At 36.8% G+C, this 21,419-nt stretch overlaps 4 protein-coding genes and 1 non-coding gene across 5 annotated transcripts; 2 read left to right on the forward strand and 3 right to left on the reverse strand.

The window, feature by feature from the left end:
• Nucleotides 1–591: 591 nt before the first annotated feature.
• On the forward strand, nt 592–698 carry LOC147942380 (small nucleolar RNA R71). Its single transcript, XR_015560508.1, has one exon. It is a non-coding gene; the product is annotated as a small nucleolar RNA R71 (small nucleolar RNA).
• A 9,463-nt stretch (nt 699–10,161) lies between these two features.
• Nucleotides 10,162–10,794, reverse strand: LOC147942381 (uncharacterized). Its single transcript, XM_087456035.1, has one exon. It carries the CDS (start codon nt 10,792–10,794, stop codon nt 10,162–10,164), a length of 633 nt encoding a protein of 210 aa, XP_087312161.1.
• A 173-nt stretch (nt 10,795–10,967) lies between these two features.
• LOC147942382 (uncharacterized) lies at nt 10,968–11,409 on the reverse strand. Its single transcript, XM_087456036.1, has 2 exons — nt 11,268–11,409; nt 10,968–11,149 (listed from the first exon to the last, which is right to left on the reverse strand). Exons 1-2 carry the CDS (start codon nt 11,407–11,409, stop codon nt 10,968–10,970), a joined length of 324 nt encoding a protein of 107 aa, XP_087312162.1.
• A 1,097-nt stretch (nt 11,410–12,506) lies between these two features.
• Nucleotides 12,507–14,760, forward strand: LOC104790610 (uncharacterized). Its single transcript, XM_010516389.3, has 6 exons — nt 12,507–12,662; nt 12,770–13,102; nt 13,189–13,334; nt 13,419–13,695; nt 13,789–14,061; nt 14,134–14,760. Exons 2-6 carry the CDS (start codon nt 12,791–12,793, stop codon nt 14,611–14,613), a joined length of 1,488 nt encoding a protein of 495 aa, XP_010514691.2. The 5' UTR covers nt 12,507–12,662; nt 12,770–12,790; the 3' UTR covers nt 14,614–14,760.
• Nucleotides 14,761–14,856: 96 nt separating this feature from the next.
• Nucleotides 14,857–21,203, reverse strand: LOC104698780 (ABC transporter G family member 38). Its single transcript, XM_087456331.1, has 21 exons — nt 20,778–21,203; nt 20,550–20,670; nt 20,292–20,380; nt 20,065–20,149; nt 19,803–19,962; nt 19,661–19,737; nt 19,429–19,573; nt 19,037–19,338; nt 18,257–18,855; nt 18,001–18,161; nt 17,807–17,910; nt 17,603–17,738; nt 17,453–17,524; nt 17,275–17,378; nt 16,858–17,193; nt 16,472–16,762; nt 16,310–16,393; nt 16,099–16,232; nt 15,618–16,017; nt 15,273–15,527; nt 14,857–15,177 (listed from the first exon to the last, which is right to left on the reverse strand). The coding sequence occupies exons 1-21, from the start codon at nt 21,083–21,085 to the stop codon at nt 14,920–14,922; spliced, it is 4,221 nt and encodes a 1,406-aa protein (XP_087312457.1). The 5' UTR covers nt 21,086–21,203; the 3' UTR covers nt 14,857–14,919.
• Between the last annotated feature and the right edge of the window lie 216 nt (nt 21,204–21,419).

Below are 21,419 nucleotides of genomic sequence, written 5' to 3' on the forward strand. Positions count from 1 at the left end.
GTTCAAGTAGCATTTGCTGCATCATAGCTCTTAAATCTGTTTCCTGGCTCTGGTTAGTCTGAAACCCTGGTGGGGGACACATTGGAGCCTGGAAACTTTGGTTTTTCTGCTTGGGTACATAATTGTTATGTTGCTGGGGCTGTTAAGCTGGATAAACTTGGTCTTGTGGGTTTGCCACATTATTACTTCTGTAAGACAGATTGTTGTTCTTGAACTGGTTGTAAGGCTTGAAACCACCTTGATTCTGAACATAACACAACTCAGCCGTTTCATTCTCCCCAGCTTGAACTGTTGTGTCTTCATCAGCAAGGAAGTGAATGTTAGTTTGTTGACTAAGCAGAATCTTGTCTAACTTGCCATGCACAATCTTCAAATCTTTCTTGTACTTCTCATCCTGGGCAGGTTCAACAAATCTGACAGTCCTATCATAGTCTTCATTGTAATTCCCATCTGACTGAGCCAAATTTTCTACCAGTTCCCATCCTTCATCCACATGTTTGTTGAGAAAGTTCATTTGATGCAGTGTCCAGCAACATTCTGATCTTTGGTAGAACTCCTCTGTACAGTGTGCTAAGTAGGGACTCATTACTAAACCCATAATGAGGAAATTGGGTTTGGTAGCCTTTGAAACTTTCCCATGCTTCACAGAAAGTCTCATTATTTTTCTATGCAAAACCAGATATCTCATTCCTCATTCTAGCAGTCCTAGAATTAGAGAAGAACTTGGCCAGGAAAGCCTTTTTGCAGCCATCCCAGGTTGTGATTGCTCCTGTTGGTAAAGTCTTCTCCCACAAGTGAGCTTTATCTCCAAGAGAAAATGGGAAGAGTCTGAGCTTGAAACTGTCTTCACTTACTCTATTAATCTTGGTCAGGCCACAAAGCCTATCAAACTCATCAAGATGGTCTAAGGGATCCTCCATAGGCAGACCTTGGAACTTGTTTGACTGAATCATAGTAATCAGCCCACTTTTTATCTCAAAATTATTATTTGCTAATGCAGGTGGAACTATTCCTGCCCTTTATGTGTGAGTGTTTGGAACATCACCTGCTCCAATCTGTCTTTGTCTCTGCATGGGTGGATCTATGAGCAGCAGGTGTTCTTGCTCCTGAAAAATTCTGGTTTTCTGTTGCCTCAGATCTCTTGGTAAACAGTTGATGTGCTCAATGTATCTTTCAAGGTTCTTGTTTCCTTTCGATCTGGTTTGCATGTACGGAATCGATCACCTACTTTAACTGACAGACGGTCGAGCACTGGCTCGAGTGAACCTTTGTTGGTGACTCGATCAACCACTCGAACTGACACTTGGTCAAGCACTGGCTCGAGTTGAGGATCGAACTGACCGAAACTAGAAGACTGACTGAATCCGACTTGGTGACTCGAACGTGCAAACGGTCGAGTTGGTACCTGAAACTCAAAACAACCAAGCAGATGAAGATTCAAATCAATAATGATCAAGTGTAACAATAGAACTTAATCTTAAACTTGTGTAAATCCTGACTGTCACAAACAACTACTCAAATGGCAACGGCGCCAAATTGAAATATATCTTTTTTTGGTGGTTTTGAAATACTTATGAATTTATGAATGATGCAATCAGACAACAGACCCAAGCTAAAATGCAATGAAACATGAATGAAACTAAAATATGCAATGAAACATGAATGAAATTAGAAAGATGCAAGACATAAAGCAAGTAGTGGGAAACGAACTCGAGCAGGCACTTGATCATATGCTCGATCGAGTATTGGGTCGAGTGGGAAGCTACGAAGAACAGATTCAGAACTTAACAATCAAACAGAGCAGGTTGAAAGTAAATTAAACAGAAAGCGGATAATAGCAATCAAATAGAGACATCAATAAACACAGAAGGTCCTAGGGATGGATTCATGGGCTAGACTTGAGCTATACTAATCTAAACTGACCAACAAACCTTAGTCAACAGTGAGTTATCTCTAGACAATGATCTTCCAATACTTGTTAATCCATTCTCATGACAATAACAATCAAGCTTAGATACTCCTAGATCTAGTTCTCACTAGATATTGCATATAAAAGCAGGCATAAAGATCCAGATCATCATATGTCAAAAACCTTCCTGCACAACCAATCTCTTGGGATAGGAACAGTAATCTCCAGCATTAGTATTATCCAGAAGCTTAAACATTGGTATGATGCTAAGCAACCTTGGATCTGTTCTTACCCTCTCAGATATAAGAACAGCTTAGAGCACACCCAACCAGAAGAGATATTTAAACAATCAAGCTTGGTCAGTCTAAACTACCATAACTCTCATCCAGCCTAATCTATCCCTAAGATCCTAACACACTACTCAGATGAACAACACATGATGAACAAAATCATAAACCCATAAATCAATGAAACTTGCATGATTAGAAAGGTACGATGAAGATCTACAACTTTTTTCAAGGAAATAAACTTAGATTCTCAATACCCAGAAAGTTACAGAAGCCACAAAGTATGAGAATCTAAGGAAAAAGCTTAAAATTGTTGATGATGTAAACTTAAAAGCTAAAATCCCAAAAAGGGTAAAAACTAGGTTTTTGTGATATTTTTCCTCTGTAAAGTGGCTTGTCAGCGGCCATAGAATACAAAGGGTATATATAGAAAAGTAGGGAAGCCCTAAAGTGGCTACAGGACAAAATAGAGAGACGGCTCGGTTGACTCGATCAGGTGCTTGGTCGAGTGCATGGTCGAGTCAGGTCTTCTTCTGCTCCTTTCAGTCGGTCGAGTCCCTCTCAGCACACGGTCGAGTGTCTGGTCGAGTGTGGTGGTCGAGTGAACTCCCGGACCTTGATTCTTTTCTGCTCTAGCTCCTTTGTCTGCTTCTCTTGATGGCTTCACTCTCCCTCAGCACTTATCCATGCTCCATTGGGTCCTAAATCACCTGTTTATGCAAGAAACAATGCAATGCAATGCAAATCTACCCTAATGCATAAACAGCCCTAAAACTACTCAATGATGACCTAACACGCTAGTAAAACATGCAAAATGTGTAAATAAATTAAGGTAAGAGAAGGTAAAATATGTGAACATCAAGGGGAATGTGGCAGCCTATGTCTCTTTAGCTATAGTTTAGTGACCATGCGGTAATGAAAATTAGTCAAATGAATTTAAAATTACTCTGCAGAGCTTATCATTTCGTGTGCAAAGCTAATCCATATATTAAAACAATTTTGAATTTAACGCATAAAAAAGGTTCAGTAAATCCTATTTGATACTACATTTAGAACTCAAACTGGGTAATAGCATTGCAAAGGAACATGATATAGAATAATTGTTTGCAAAATTAAAAAATGGAATAAAATGTTGAACCAAATGTGGGATCGACAGTCACACATGAAAACAACCATTGGGGGCATGAACACATAAATCAGGTTGAATATTTCCATTTGATACAGTCACGCATAGCTAGACCGAGATACTCACGCATCACTAGACTACGATACTCAAACATCATAAACTTCTGACGAAGCTCCACTTTATCAACACTAACCCATGTAAGATTAGCGAGTCCACAACCTCTCATCGACTTTGAATCAGCCGTCGTTGTTGATGGTCCTGGTGAACCCACTAATTTCTCTTTCGACGCATCTGGTTTTGATAACGGAGAGTCCATTTCTCTTTCTCTCTCGCCGGAGAAGATGACCCAGAAAAACAAAAAAAAAAATACTTTATGTTCTGTGATTAGAGAGAAGAAAAAGTAATACTCGAGCGCCCAATCGAAATCCCTGTTTGCCGAATCGATTCCCAGTCTCTCCTAGCCATCTAGCCATCGTTCCCTCCGACCTAGTCACAGTTCATGCCAGATCTCTCTCCGTGAATCGCTGGCGAATCTTTCTACAATCCAGGAAAAAACTCTCTCTCCTTCGTAACCTAACACTGACGTTCTTTGGCTTGTAAGAGAGATACAAAGGGTAGACAATTGTTGATCATGCAACAAGGTTAGTAATGTAAATCTTATTATATAAAGCTTGGTTTTCAAAATTAATAACCACGAGATCGTGACACGTTTCAATTTTAATGATTAGAGATCACAATAAAAACTCACCAGATCGTGACATGTGTCAGTTTTAACGATTAAATATCCAAGTTAAGAACTCATAAGATGGTGACATGTGTCAATTTTAACGATCAGAAATCACACATCAAAGATAGTAACTCATCAGATCAACACGTGTCAATTTTAACGATCAGAAATCACAGTTTAGAAGATTGGTAAAACGATGCATAAGATAATTGTATTCTTATTATATTAAAAAGAAACTTTGTTAATCTTAAAAGGAAAAAGATTGTAAATACATCCTTCCATATAAGCAAATAGATGATGACATATTTTTCACCAAAAAAAATAATTTCACCCCTCTAGCTTATATGAAATTTATTTGTTGTCTAATCGAAGTAACTATATAAAAATATTTCTAGATATTACCACGTGTTTTTGTCGTCTTTTCTTTGAATTTTGTTTCGTTTCTCAATTTCATAATGCATACTACGCAATCTTTGACTTTGAAGTGTTAACAAGGTTTCTTATGCATAATAACTAAAGTTTTTGGGATTAACAAATTTTTCACAGTGTTATTATTATTTCTATTAATTTGCAGGACATGTAGCATAAAAAAAGATGAACACACAAATGCAAGATAACAACAGAGATTAGATACCACTAGATCAACTAAACAAAAGCGTTCTTACGTTGAACGGTAGTACGTCTTAAAAGAAAGTGGAAAGCAATAATTTTTTTTTAAAAATAATAGGCTCAATGGAATAAATTTTCTCATAATATAGAAAAAGGATTAAGAAAAATATATAGAAAATTATTAATTCTAAAAAATGTAAATACTCACTTTTATTTAAACATAGATCGTCTCATATTATTCATCTAATAAAATAATTTATTCAAACTTATTGTTTTCAACTTTGTTTTATTGGTCAAACCTTTTTAATGGGAAGACAAATTTTCCTTATTTTTTAAAACCAAAATATACTCCTACTTTCTATTTTTTTCAGTTAGGAATAGGTAAGATTAATATGTTGAATCAAAAAAAAATGCAAGATTAATATATGCATCTTCTTTTTCTAATACTGTATTTTAAAATTTATTGTAGTAGTTTTATATTGTTTTATTTAAATATTTTCATCTTTGAATTATTTGAGATTCATATATTACCATGCTTATAATTTTCTATTATTTTATTTATTATGTAAAATTAATTTTCTTCTAATTTCTCAACCTTAATTGGTTGGTCATAGAACATTTTTTTGTGCAAACATAATTGTTACCATTCGTTCAATCTCAAAAGGAGATAAAGAGGAGAAGGTTATCAACCTAATGGTTGGATAAAATAGGCTAATTAAACACAAGCCTACAACAAACATAGATAGTTTGGAAAAACATAAATCGTTGTTGATAGATCCATAGGAGGCTGGAGATAGAGGATACATCATGGTGTGTCAAAGAAACTTTCATGAAATACATTGGGAAATTTAACATTAGTTACTATCAAAAGATTTTGTAACGTTGGAAAATTGTCTTTAGTTTCATTGGTTGCTGGAGCAAGCCACTTTGAGATAGCTAAAAGACGTAAACATGTTCTCTTCACACAGGAGGAGAGCAGAGCCAAGGTTTTCTCTATGGTGGAGGAGGTTGGACGCAAGGTTATCTCCCCAAGGGAGGAAGGCGGAGGAAAGGTTCTCTCAATGGTAGAAGAGGTTTGACGCAAGGTTTTCTCCATAAGGGAGGAGGGCAGAACCGAAGTTCTCTCCATGGTTAGTCATACACTATTGTGATGTAATTTATTTTTTATTCAAAATGTTTTTTGAGCCAACAATTTTAGAGACTAAATAAACTATACAAAAGTGAAAGTAAAAAGACATATAATTGTTGGTTTAATTTGTTTATAGAAACATTTTCTAGCTGGTGATATATTTGTAACATACACTATACCTAGGTTTAAAAAATACACTTTAAATGGTTATATACATAAAAGATTAGTATATGGATATAAATTAGTGTATTATAGCAAAAAAAAATATAAATAATGTACAATAAATTTTAATATATTTTTATTAAATTTAATTTATTTTCAAAAATTTAAACCCGTATCAGGCGGGTCCTTATCTAGTATTATATAAAATAGCTTTTGATGGTTATAATAGTTAGCAGGATAAGTATAAAGTTTGTTTAAGTTGTTTCTGCCAATTTCACTTTAATTTATATATTTTTAATATATTATTAATTTAATAAAATATTTTGATTTTTTTTAGGCAACAAGCCTATTTCGAACGTCTCACTTTTTTTTGTCATCTGAACTTATATTGTATTATGGCCTTGAAGGCCCTACACTTGTATGATTTACAAAAGCCCACTCAAACCTCAACTCACCTTTTTTCAGTTAGTCTATCCTAACTAAAATTTTTCACCAAAAAACAACCCTACCTGAGAAAACCGATCCTCAACAAAATGAGAGTTCAAGTTTTTTCCTCCTCGAAGACAGTAGCCATCCAAGTTAGGTAACCCCTTTCTACATAAGATTGTAGTCTCAGGTCCCCTGTAACACTTTGTGCTATCAAGTTTGTACCTCGGTTTGATGTGATCGTTTTAGTACACATTCTCCATTCTTGCATTCTTCCCAAAAAACTACTTAAAGCCAGTGACTGAGCTTCAATGTTTGGTCAAGCGATTGGTCTCTCCACCGCTTTCACAATACCTTTATCTTGAACCCCAAAGATTACTCTATTTACCTTATGTCTGTTCATACTTTCAATTGCCCATAAAACCACTCTGAACTTTGCATCTTCCGCATTCAAAATACTTCCAAAAGCTCGAATATGAAGCAACACTTCCCCTTTTTCATCTCCTAAAAACCAGGCACCCCCTGCAATATTGTTTTCCCTGTACTGAGGTTCCAATCATTTCTTCACTCTGCGACTCAAACCACTTTGTTACATCTTCTCTAATTTTTCCCACTGACTCCACAACAGAGAAACTAACCCCACCAAAACACAAACAATTCCTGTTTTTCAAGATTCTCCATATTATCCAGGGAAAACTCCTTCACAGATAAATAGGCCAATCTTTATTGTTTTTGTTTTCTAGAAGATGATATACATTGGAATACACCGAACCATTTTGGAAACCCGCAATCGGAAAAGGGTAATCAGATAAAGCCCATATCTGTCTAGCTGTTGAACAGGTAAAGATAAAGTGATTTATGGACTCCCATTCTTTTCCACAAAGTTGACAAACACTATCCATATCTATACCTCTTCTATTTAGTGCTTCTGTTACTGGTAAAAATCCTGACAAAACTTTCCAAACAATTTTTTTTAGCTATGGATCGGTCTGTAGTCGCCATACCAAATTTTTCAACTCGAGAGTGGATGGCATGGTAGAGACTACTTTGATCAAAATGGCATTTTTTTCTTGGTCGGCTAACTAATAAGCTGATTTTACTGAAAAATCTCCACTTTTATTAAACTTCCATGCAAAGAAATCTTGTTGGGAGACAATGGGGTTTATGGCTTTTATTCTAATTATATCCTGGGGCAGAAAATGTTCTTCGAGCATTTATTGGTCCCAGAAACTAGTAGTCATCAATAAGCTCATTGAACTTGAACACTACTTCAAAAAACATATTCTTCCTCCAAGGTGCTCTATACTCATTATCTTGAATCCACTTATCTGTTCAGACACTTATTGTCTCCCTATTCTATGCTTTCTTTACCAAACCTTTTTCCAGCAACATCCGTCCAAAGAGGATGCATCTCCATGCAGAAGAAGGTCTTCTTTCCCATGGAAGCCTCCAAAAACTCAGAATCGTCATAATACCTGCTTTTCATAAGCCTAGAGAGGAGGCAGTTTGGCGATTGAAGTAATCTCCATGCTTGTTTTGCTACGAATGCTTGATTGAAGACTTGAATATTTCGGAACCCCAAGCCTCCATAGTCTTTTGGTACACACAATTTGTCCCAACTTTGCCAATGAATTTTCCTTGAATGTTCATCTGCATTCCACCAAAAAGAAGCCCCTGCACTCTGTATATTCTCATAAGTCGTAATTGAAAGCTTGAAACAGGACATAGCGAAGACGGGCATTGCCAAAGCTACCGAATTCAACAACACTTCTTTTCCTCTTTGTGATAAAAATATTGTGTACTAGCCCAACATGTTAGACTTTAGCCTATCCTTCAGATAACTTAGCATATCGACTTTAGACCCAGTGAAACATTCCGATAGGCCAAGGTATGTTCTTGCTCCTCCCTCTGCTTGTATCCCTAAGATATCTCGAATACTTAGTTTTGTAGCTTCTACAATCTTTGCTCCGAAAGTTATAGAGGACTTGGTTAAATTTATAGATTGGTTCGATGCTTCCCCATAGATCTTGAGAATGTTGTGCAGCACCTGACTCTGCTCCATTGACGCTTTACATAGGAATAGTGAATCGTCTGCAAATAAGAGATGATGCACACTTGGCCCATACTGATGAAACTGGATACCATCGATCTTTTGTTCCAGTTGAGCTTTATTCAATAGATGTGTTATACCTTTAGTACAAAAGACAAACATAAAGGGAGAGAGGGGGTCTCCTTGTCTCAATCCTCTCTCAGGTATGATCATTCCAAAAGGAGTATCATTGATAAGCACTGAATATGTGACTGAAGAAACACAGACCATTATCCAGGCGACCCATTTCTGATGAAACCCCATAGCCGAGAGGAGGGATCTAAGGTAACTCCATTCGACTATGTCATAGGCTTTTGACATATCCGATTTAACTGCTATAAACTCCGAAGCTATTTGAGGATGCACCCTGAGGCTATGAAAAAGTTCCTTAGCCACTAATATATTATTGGTAATAAGTCTTTCGGGAACAAAATCTGACTGTGTATCAGACACAATCAGATCCAGAAAGGGTTGAATTCTTTTCACCATGATTTTTGCAATAACCTTATATAGAACCGAACAGAGACTAATTGGTCGTAGATTAACCATCTCTATAGGGTGGTGAGTCTTTGGGATGAGGCAAAGATGTGTGTAATTCCACTCCATCGGAAGAATCCCATCCTGAAATAATTGTTTTACTTCCAAAATGACTTTTGATCCCACAATTGACCAATACTGTTGGAAAAATAGTGCTGACATGCCATCTGGGCCCGAAGCTTTTGCTGGATTGATTGAGAAAATAGCCTCTTTTATTTGTTATGCTCTAACACCCTCAATCAAAACGTCAATCATTTGGTCAGTAACTCTTATAGTGAAACCAATAAACTAGTCTGAGAAGCTAGCTGGATTTGAGGAAGTGAATTACCTTTGGAAGTAAGTTGTTGCTACTTCGCCTTTTGCAGCCTCGGAGAACTGGAAGTTCCCACTATTGTCTTTTAGTTTTTCAATCCTTTTCATCTGCTTATTACTTGGCAACTTTGACATTCCACAGACTCTTATCATTTCAGCAAAGTCTTTTGAGTCATTATCACTTCTTCTAGTCCATTCCAACTTTTCACCATTGTGCAGAATCTCATTGAAATCACTTAGCATAAGCCATCTGTCTCTTCTACCTATACTGATCCTAGCGATTCTTTCGCACACCACTGATCTTTTACTACTATCTGGATCCCCATACGCACATGAAATAAAAAATTAGAAGCTGCAAACTGAACTTGAGCATCCAATAGGTTCTTATCCACAAACTTAATATCTACATTCATGCTGATTTTCCAAAAGAATGCTAGACCACCACTCCTACCAATAGGATCCACTGTATACACCCCTTCGTACCCCAACCAAACTTGTAGATCAACTAGAAAATCCCTCCTATACATAGTCTCCATCAAGAACAACACCTCTTGGAATTGTTTTTTAAGCAATTATTTTAGGCGAGGAAATGTCAATTTTTGAGGCCGTCCCAAACCTTGACAATTCCAGCTCAATATACTCATTGAATTTTAGGCAAACCCCCCTTTGGGTTCACCTCTTGAGAATTAAGCTTTGCCACCTTTGCAGTGCTTGTATCCTCATCATCTGCTTTTCTTTTCTCCAAACTTCCCGTCTTTGATCCCGACTTTATCTCCATTGGCAACTTTCCTACGCTTGGAGTAAGCGGTTTTGGATTTCTATTGCTTTTTGTTGGTCGTTTCCTTGGTTTATTTTTTGGCCTTATTCAGAACAATCCTGAAGGATCCTACCTCAAAAGGTTTAGATCCATAAACTGTTGCATTGTTCTGAAACGGCTGGGATAACGTTAAGAATTCACCAGATCCTACTAACGAGGAACTAGCACCTTGCTCATAACTCAACCTGTTCATTGTGGTATCACCGATATACTCTCCCATATTAATATCTTTTGGCAACAACACTTTACCACTCGAAGCTGGATCAGACTTATCATAAGATAACACCACCCCTTTATTCTTGTTTTTATCATGATGGAAAATAGGTGCCGACTCCAATTTGAGAATAGACTTTGCAGCTAGAGGATCCTTTTCCACTTCTCCTACAAATGCTTTAACTTTGTCAGCTCTAAGCAATCTCTTTTCTTGAGAAGATACCCTCATGTATTGCCTCATACCTTCTAACACTGCTGGAGCAATCCTAGGTCTACCACTTAGAGGATCAGTTCCCACTTGGTCTTCTTTTAGGATTCCATAAAGAGGATCTGATTCTTTCAGTATCGGATCTTGTTTGGCAATACCCAATGATATCCCTGATCTTTTTGCATCCTGCATCTCATTTTTCCTCTTGATAATCAAAGGACAATCATCCACCTTGTGTGTCATACTTTGACATTCAAAACACCTCTTTTGGACTTTTCGTATTCGAAGAAAACATTTGTCGTTCCACCCTTAGGTAAATTCATTAACTTTGATCGTCTAAGTGGTCTAGAGACATCAAAATTACTTTTACCCTTACAAAATTTTCCAGTTGTGGCTTCTCCGTATCAAAAGCAACCTCAATTACCTAACCAATTACTTCTCCGAGCTCTATGATTGCTTGTATAGTAGTTGATCAGTAAATTCCAGATTTGAACCCAAATAGGAGTGAATTGCAGATAATCGTGTGGGGGAGTTTCATACCATCTGTCAACCACCACCGACCAGTCATTGAAAGTATGGATCCTTTTCTGCAACACATCTTCCATATCGTGTTCAAAATTGAAGAAAAACTAGAATTTTTCTTTTGAAAGCGCAACTCCTCTTGTTCTTCCTTCTTTCTTCCATTTACGGGGTATATTACGAACTAAGTTCTTTACATTTGGGGTTCAGAAGTCTCCCCACTAAGCTTAGAACGTTTGCTTTAACCGATAAGAATTCTGGCAAGTCAGGCATATCGAAAGGAACGTGCTCCTCTTCCAGCGACATGGCCATCAAAGCTCTATCCATTGCAGAAGACATCACTTCCTGAGAGTAGAAACCTAACTTTGCCCAACTTCAGCTCTTTAAAATATCTTGGCTAACATTGATGAAAACGTACAACGCTAGTGTAAACAGGTTAGAATCAACTAAAGGGAAAATGGTTTTTCCAGTCAAAGCTCTATTCCAACTTAGTTCAGAAAGAGAGTCTTAAACTCAAACAAGGAATTAGTAACATCTATTCCGAACGTCTCACTAGTTCTAGCGATTTTTTAAACGAGACCCAAAAATATAGTTATGGACCTCGGATAAGTATATTAAAAGTAAGCTACAGTAAAACCTCTATAAATTAATACTCTATAAATTAATAATCACTATAAATTAATAAATTTTGCTGGTCCCAAGTCGGGCCAGTGTAAAAATTAACAATATTCGATAAGATAATAAGATAACAATTTTTTTGAAATCTCAATGTAAAATATGGTCCCAATAATATCATAAATTAATAATCATGTAAATTTATATATATATATATATATACTGATATAATAGTGTATGTTTCTCCTAAAACTCATTTCTATAGAACATTTGTAATGTTGTATTTTCAAACTATAATGATATCTCTAAAATATTTTATAACATGTCATACAAATAATTAAATTTTAAAGTTTTAATTTTTAGATATGCATCATTTACAATTTGATAATTGGACAGATTATTAAAATATGAGAATTAATATTATTATTATTCATAAATTTGAATTTATGTATGTCATGTGTATAAGTCAATTTGTTTATAGTATTTGTAATTTATTGTCAATAATGCTTTATAAATATTACAAGTTCAATTCCTAAACCATAAAATTTATAACATCCGAAAGTTTAATCTTATTTTGCTATAATTGTTCCAATTCATAATTTAAAAAAAATAAACAATTAAAAATATATCTATAAATTAATATCACTATAAATTAATAAAATGTATTGGTCCCAACATTATTAATTTATAGAGGTTTTAGTGTACTTAGAAGTTAGAATTAGTAAGTGGCCCATCAACTGTCCATATAATAATCAAAAGTTGTAGTAGACCCATTCGAAGGCTGGTTTAAACTTAACCGGTCAATTTTTTTTTGTTTCGATTCGGTTGGGTTTAAAAATCTCTAAATCCTTTATTCGTCTTTCCTTAAAGATACTTTTAAAACAAATAAACAAAGAGAAAGCCAAAAAACCAATCTGTCATTGATGCTCGAGAATTACATTCTCTGAATTGAAAGATCAGTTCTCTCTGTTTCTCAGGTAAACAAGTTCGAAACTTTGATTTGTGTCCGATCAGATTATATCGTTTTTGTTTCTGATGTTGAATTCTTAAAACCTCTTCCCCTTTTTTTTTTTTCGTTTGCAAGATTACCCATTTGAACAAAACAATGGAACAAGGTCACGGAGAAGTGAAAATGAGAGTAGCTTTTGTCCTAATCGATGGTTTAGGAGATGTATCAATACCAAAATTAGGTTACAAAACTCCATTACAGGCAGCAAATATACCTAATCTAGATGCAATTGCATCAGCTGGGATCAATGGTTTGATGGATCCAGTTGAAGTTGGATTAGGATGTGGTAGTGACACAGCTCATCTCTCTCTCATGGGTTATGACCCAAGGGTTTATTACAGAGGTCGTGGTGCGTTTGAGTCTATGGGTGCTGGATTAGCAATGTCACCAGGTGATATAGCTTTCAAGGTTTGTGGTGCTTTTTTTTTTTAATCTTCTTGTTTTGTAACATTGTTTTGTCATTTATAGGTTCTGATTAGTTTTTGTTATTGCAGTCTAATTTTGCAACTTTGGATGAGACATCTGGGATTGTTGTTAGTAGGAGAGCTGATCGACATTTCGAAGAAGAAGGTCCTATACTTTGTGCAGCTCTTGATGGCATGAAACTTCCATCTTTCCCTGAGTATGAAGTGAGAGTCAGGTTGCAAAATGTTTTCCTGAGGCTTTGTTGATTTTGGGTGGCTTGTGTTTTTTTGGCTTAAGGTTGGCTTTTTTGTTCCTATAGATATGCAACGGAACATAGATGTGGTGTGGTTGTAAAAGGGCCAAGACTTAGTGGGAATATATCTGGAACAGACCCACTGAAAGATAACCGTTTGCTTCTTCAGGCTAAACCTTTGGATGAATCAGAAGAAGCCAATCACACTGCTAAAGTAGTTAACGAGTTATCCAGGGAGATATCACGCATTCTTGTTTCCCACCCGATTAATGCAGAGAGAGCTGCACAAGGCAAGAATATTGCCAATCTCGTCCTTTTACGAGGCTGTGGTATTCGAATCGAGGTCTGTATTTCAGAATCATGTTGCCTCGTAGTAGAAATGCTTATAAGTGCTTTCTTGTATCATCATCTCTTTTTACGGGTTTTGTATATTTAGGTACCTCCTTTCCAAGAGAAGCACGGCTTGTGGCCGTGTATGGTAGCACCAACAAAGATTATAGCAGGACTTGGTATGTCTCTTGGTATTGATATTCTAGAAGCTCCAGGAGCCACTGGAGATTACCGGACGCTTCTGACATCGAAAGCAACTGCTATAGCCAATGCGCTCTCAGCTCCAATGAATCCCTGCCCTAATGTCTTTGTACCGGGAGAGGACGGGCACAAACCAGGAAGGTCAGATGGTTATGATTTCGGGTTCCTTCACATAAAGGTAACGACCTTTTTTTTTCTGTCTTTTATCCCAAAACATCAAAGTTTCCTGTCTGATTTTATATTCTTGCAGGCTATAGACGATGCTGGCCATGACAAGGCGACAATGTTCAAAGTTCGAGGTTTAGAAGCTGTGGATAAGGCGATACGTCAGCTTGCTAAGCTTCTATGGCAAGCTGAGTCTTGTACAAATTACCAGTATTTCTTATGTGTGACTGGTGATCATTCTACTCCTGTTGAGTATGGAGACCACAGCTTCGAGCCTGTCCCATTCACAATGTGCCGATTAAGAGACTTTGTGAACGCAGTTGGAGGAGAATCAGTTCTATTAGAGACGTCTTTGGACCCTTTTCCACTTCCAACGGTTGTGGAATCAGGTGAAGATGTCACCGGAAAAGAAGAAGACAGTGGGAGTAGGGAAGCTCTTCCAGCAATTGGTGGAGATTCAGTTGCAGAGCTGAATGAGACTGCAGCTGCAAGAGGATGTCTTGGCCGTTTCCATGGCGGTGAAATGATGGGAGTCATCACTAAGTTTCTTAAGCTAGAGGTATGAATTTATTTTCGCATTTTTCTTTGAGAATATTGCAAGTGTAATAATAAATCAAACTCTTGACAATATAGGTTTAGTTATTGTCGTTCCAAGTTGAAACATATCTAATCCGGTTCTTTTGGTTTTATTTACATCACTTTTTTCCTATAAGGATTTGATTGGTAAGATGGTTCCAACGAGGACAAAGAGTTTGTTAAGCTTCCAGTGATACATTCAAAAACTAAATTACCAAAAGATATCATCCGATAACACAAACTTAATTTCATAACAAACAAGTAGATAATGAGGTATTGGTGTCCACAAATTTTCTCATCTCTTCTGGAAATTGAGAGTCTTAACAGAGAAAGCATAAATAATTACAAAAAACAAAGAGAAAGCAATGAGGGCAAGTGAAACAACCCACAAGAAACTGTATTCGTAACCATAATAATTTTTCATGAACTCAACAACCTTCTCACCCGTATCGAGCTGAGTCTCTACATCCCCGTATTGAGCTATTGTCGCTCCGTACAGTCCCCACCACCCTGGACACACGTAAGTGAACCATCTTAACCATAGCGGCATTCTCTGCAAAATATTTCAATATACACATTTAATTGTGAATATTTTTGTTAAAACACTTTTAAAAAGAGGCTCGATAACTAAAAGGGTTGGTTACTTACTGGGCGAGGAATGGCAAATCCTGAAAAGACGTTCCATGATGTGGATATGATACCATTGAGTATCGAAGCGATTTCTTGATTAGGACTTACGGCCATGACCATAAAACCAGTGTATATAGCGTACAAGACGCTGATGAAGGTAAAGAATATGTTCAACAAAAATTTGGAAGCTGTCCATTCATATCCTATCATCCCGTAGACGATAGCTCCATAGATACAAGCTTGAGCCATTGTATATGGAATCTCGATTATCACCTTCAAAAATGGTTTTCATGTTTTCAAGATTAGAAACCAAAACATGCATATGATATAGGATTATTAATTGGTACATAGAAATGAAGGTACCTGTGAAAATGCATAGGGTAGAGCCGAGTACATTCCAGCACCGGCTTCTCGATAAAAAACAGTACGTTCAGCCATAGCGACAGGACGCACAGTTGCCGCACTTTGTGAGCTTAAGAAGCCAATAGTAGTTGACATTGCACCTACACTGTTGAAGATATCTTGTCTTGTTCCTTTTCTTTTGCCGAGGCTCCAAAAGATGACTCCATACATGATCCCAACAGCAGCCCCGAAACTGAGACGCACTGCGTTATAAGGAACATTTCTCCAATATGACTTGTGCTGTTTCCACATGCAAACTTGGAACTGAGTGAAATAGGATGTTGAATATTTTGTTGAGAAATGAATGTCTTGTGCATGAGGAGGAACCACGTTCAATTCCTTAATTAAATCTTTGTTTCTCCTGCATCCATAGACAAACAAATATTTATGAGATTGTTCAAGACTCAAGTAATTTTTTTTTTATGAATGCAACTCCACTTACATGTAAAGGTTTGAGTCTTTGTATATTTGAGCAAATCTGACACCAAGAACATCTTCTTTTGCCTTTGTTGTAACTTCAAGGGCCCATGTTGCTGGATTGTAACCTTCCTTTATTTTTCCTACTCCTCTTATTCCCTAAAATTTTTCTTGTTCAGTTATTATGAGGAATGAGATGGTGTTAATCGAATAACTTCACTTATTCTCTCTTTTACCTCAAAATATTCAATTAGTTGAGAGGAATGGTGGCCAATTGGACCAACATAGATCTCTTCTCCTCCTCTTGTCAACAAGAAAAGCTAAACAAATGAAAGTTAGGTGCATAGCTAAAGGTACAAGTAATAAAAACACAAAGAATAATAATAAGTCAAAGTTACCTCATCAAAGGATTCAAAAATATCGATACTCGGCTGATGAATGGTACATACAACAGTTCTTCCAGTGTCAACAGTGTTTCTAACAGTCCTCATGACAATTGCGGCCGCTCTTGCATCCAATCCGGATGTTGGCTCATCCATGAAAAGAATAGAAGGATTTGCTACAAGCTCTACTGCGATTGTCATTCTTTTTCTTTGCTCGGTCGAAAGCCCACTAACTCCCACATGTCCAACCAACATCTCCCTCAATGCTTTTAACTCTATCAATTCCATCACCTCTTCAATAAAGAGCTGAAACGTTTCTTCTATTAGTTAATATGGTTTCTTGAATCTTATAACAGTGATCTTTTGGTTATATTATATAACTAAATAAAACACTTAATTACCTCTCGAGTATGTGTGTCGATATTAGGGGGCAACCTTAACCACGCAGAATAAAGAAGAGACTCATAGACTGTTAATAGAGGGGAGTGGATGTCAGATTGTTCACAATAACCCGAAACACGGGCAAAGCTGTCCTGTTTTTTAGGAAATCCAGAAACATGTATATCTCCGTGAATGTATCCTGTGTTCTTACGCCCGGCTAAAACATCCATCAAAGTAGTTTTGCCTGCCCCACTCACGCCCATAAGTGCAGTAAGAACACCCGGCCTAAAAGCACCGCTTAATCCATTCAATAGGACCAGTTTATCCTCTGCTATGCCCTTTTCTTTTTTCATCTCCTACAAATTCCTCTTTATAAAGATTATATACTTGAGTCTTTGAATAATCTCTTACGCTTATTGAAAATGTTATTCACATACCTTCGGAGTATCAACAGAATATGTGATGTTCTCAAACGTCATGTATAGAGGCTTGAAAGGTATAAGAACTTTTTTGTCGTTGCATGTTCTCGTTGTTGCCACTCCTATATAATTTTAAGTTTTTAACCATATATTTTAAAAATCATGAATTTTTTAAAGGAGATGAATAGTTTTTTACCCGTTATAATATCGTTGCTATCAGTCTCTCCACATTCGTCTGGTATAACGGCATACTTGGATACTCCATATTCTACAAAAGTAAAAACTTTTACGTTTAAAAGTATTGATCTAATACATAGATGTAGGAAGAGCAAGTGAGGACACTCACGTTTAAGATAAGCCAGACTCAAAGATGTAATAATGTTGGACATGATTGTAGATACGATCAATGCTAAAAGTCCAATCCAATACCAGTAAGTTTCTACAAAAAATCCTCGCGATTTTAAGACCGCAACTCCTAGACCCTGCAAATAATAGTACATAAGTAAAAGTATGGATTCCAAAAAATGTGTTACGGTTTCCAGAAAATTACATCTTTCCAGGACTTGCTACGGAATTCGTTAACCGAAACAGCTGTCTGTATATACATCATTGGTGATGTCCAATACGCCCATGTTAACCATTTGTGTACTTGATCTGCGCATCACAATGCATCACTAATTATAGCTTATGGATCATACACTTAAAAGAATCAATATGGACAACAACAACCTCCTTAAAACTTACTTCGCGACAACACATAGCCGCTGAATGTCATTAGCCACATCACAGCAAGACATCCCATTGTGTTTGCAACCACATGATTTCGAGTCACTGCACCAATACACCGAAATAGTCCATACGACATTTGTCCGCACAATGCTAGAACTAAGTAATGTTTAAAGATCCTATAGTAACAAAAAACAAAAAATAGAAAAAGAAGCGGTTAACAATAAATATATAGAGCAAAGAAAAACTTATGGTTTTGTTAAGACAAGCTTACGATGTGATGGTAAAATCATATCCAATGAAGTAATAAGTAAAGAAGACCACAATGAAGACTTCAACGAAGGATAAAGGGAAGGTTATGATTGAGGTTGGTAATGAGAAGGTCCATGATGGGTAAAAGCTGAAATGGCGTTGCTTGTAGAACACTGGAAGCTTATCAATAGTCATGGGAAGTTCGAAAAAACCAGAGAATACAATCATTTGCACTTCCAAATAGATAGCTCCCATGTATATGGTTCCATCCTCTACCGTACTGTGATGTTCCTTTTGTTGTGAAAACACAACTGTGATTATAACTGCATTGATAAAGAGCTGAAGTGACTTCAAGAGAAAAGTGCGTAAGTTCCTCTTCATGAAAATTCTTTCTCGTTCTAAGCATGCCTTTAGTAGCTCCAACTTGCTAGCTCCATATCTCGTCCTTGTCAGGGCTGCTCTGTGATTATCCCATCGATCATAAGGCGTTGCAAGCTGGGACTGCATTGTGCTCCCGAAATGGTGCATTTTGAAGCCTTCCTTGAATTGTTGTGCTGATACATAACGATATGGCAGCTCTGGATTAGCCCAATACTGTTCTTGATCTTTCCTGGATAAAATCTAAAAATGAAAAGTGTAATCTCTTGATTAGTATATAACGCAAAGTAAAAGAAAAATATATGTTCGGAGGCCCTAGGAGATTAGTCTTGGGCCTAGGAAGCTTTTAGGATCCCTCCTGAGTTATAAATATATATATATATATATGTTTCACTAAAAACAAGAATGTTGTCGGAGAACTCACTTCCTGCAAGTAATCAGCTATCCCTTTTCTTTCAGGACACTTAAACCCCATAGATTCAAAAAATTCAAGGACGTTTTCCCGAGGGCCTTGGTAAACAATGTGGCCTTCTCCAAGAATAATGACATCATCGAAGAGCTCGAATGTCTCAGGAGGAGGTTGAAGAAGAGATATAAGAGCGGTTTTATCGAAAACTTTGATCATTTGCTTAATGCTCTTGACGATCAGAAACGTCGTAGAGCTATCTAAACCATCTGAAATGTTGTCCATGAAGAAAGCTCCCACTGGTCCGACCAACATCTCACCTACACACAACAAACCAAAAACCTTAAGAACACATTTCAATATACCGTCGAAACACTATCAATAAGAACTCCTCATCGATCGATCGATACCAGTGGTTACGCGTTTCTTTTGCCCACCAGAGATTCCTCTTTTCATATGATTCCCAACTATCGTATCAGCACACATCTCAAGTCCTAAGACTTTTAAAACGTAATCTGTGACTACATACTCCTTGTGACCTTTCATAACCGATGCCTGTAAATAATATCATAACATTATAAAGACAAAAAAAATTCTATTTTAACATCTCTTAACCTACCTAATAATTTCTCATTATTGTACCTTCATTAACGCATCAAGGTAAGGCTCTGGCTTGATATTCAAGTCTTTCTCCCGTCTCAGTAACTCCGCAAGCATATCTGTCAATAATAATTAGTTTGGAGAGATCATTACAGAATAAAGAGGATCATGTTTTTTTTTATACCGTAGCTTGTTCCCACTCCTTGGCATCTTGCAGAAAATTTTAATGTTTCACGAACTGTTAAGTCCGGCAAGTGAACATCGTATTGGTCAATGTAGCCGGCAGTTCTTTCTGGCACGAACTCATGCAATTCATGCCCATTGTACGTCACTTTCCCTGTAGACTAACCATTAAACAAGTACACTATCATATCACTGCTTCATACCAATAAAAAAACATTTTTTTTTGGATATCTTTCAAAGATTGAAGTAGTGTGTCTATTTACTTTTAGTCCAGTTTCTGTCTTTCCAGACAATGCTTTTAGTAAGGTAGACTTTCCAGAGCCCGGTGGTCCCAAAAGTAGAGTCAGTCTGTGTAGTAAAAAGAAACAAAATGAAAAATTGATTCATTTTTTGTAAATTATTTGGTGCAAAACACACAAATATCATAAACGGATTTAGAATCGAAACAAAAATGAAAGGACGAATAGCTAGCTAAGGATGGTTGATGAACCTGCCGGGTTTGATGATCCCGCTCACATCCTTAAGAATGGAGATTCTCTTTTTCTGAATCCGAAGAACTCCGATTGTCGTCCCAATACCCTTTTTTTTAATAGAAAACTAGACGATTAGGCGAGATCAGAGAGATGCCAAAAAGATGGATTTTCAAATTGATTTCTTGCTATACAAGAAACGTAATGAGGACAAAATGGATTTGCAAATGATTTTTTTTGTTGTTGTACAAGAAATCCAATGAGGAATGAGATGTTACTTTTACAACGTTAACGAATGAGTTCATGACTGTGGGAACAGCTTTTCTTCCTGCATAGGCTTCTGTGGTCAGGTTTAAATCCTCAAATCGGACTTCTATCGTTGGTAGATTCAAAGAGACTCTGGTTTTTTTGTTTGTGACATAGTAACAAAAAAAAAACAAAGTTTATTATCTAACAGATTAAACAATCTTACACATAAGAAATTTAATATTTTAAAGTAGATTTACCTATCGAAACGACTCTTTAGCCTCCGTAGATACTCTCCATGCCAATCCTCGTCATCCATCGGCATCACTCTATCGAATAACTCTCTTCTCTCCGCGGAGCCAAGATCTTTCATGTCAATCTCCTTGAAACCTCCTGTGATCCCTCTAAGAACAGCCTTCCTTGCCCGGTCGTACGTCGGAAGACGCTGCAACTTCTCCATAGCCGCTACTTTCATGGCTTCCTCTTCGTCTTCTTCTTCGATTTTTCGGCTACTACTGGCCCTGTTCATCATGTTCTCTTCCTCTGAGCTCGCTCTGTAGTGTGCCATCGTTTCTTTTCTCGTTCAGTCTCTTTCTCTCACAACTCTTTGCTTACATGTGATTAAAAAATAACAGGACTATTGAATTTCATAGACCCCTGATTATATTATGATACACTGAATCACATGTACAATTTGGAAATAATTAAGAAGGTGTGGATTCTGGTGACTAGTGTAATCTAGATCTATTTATGACTGTATCTATGTATCATTGATTCAAATATTTGGACTATATCTAATTAGTGAATTGACCAAATCTTAAACAGATTCTACACCTCACCGAAATAAACAAGTGTCTGCATTCATACAACATGAACTAATAAAAGGAGTTGTTTGGACCATA

This window comes from Camelina sativa, chromosome 6, assembly GCF_030686135.1.
Source record: "Camelina sativa cultivar CO46 ecotype springtype chromosome 6, ASM3068613v1".
NCBI classification, from domain to species: domain Eukaryota; kingdom Viridiplantae; phylum Streptophyta; class Magnoliopsida; order Brassicales; family Brassicaceae; genus Camelina; species Camelina sativa.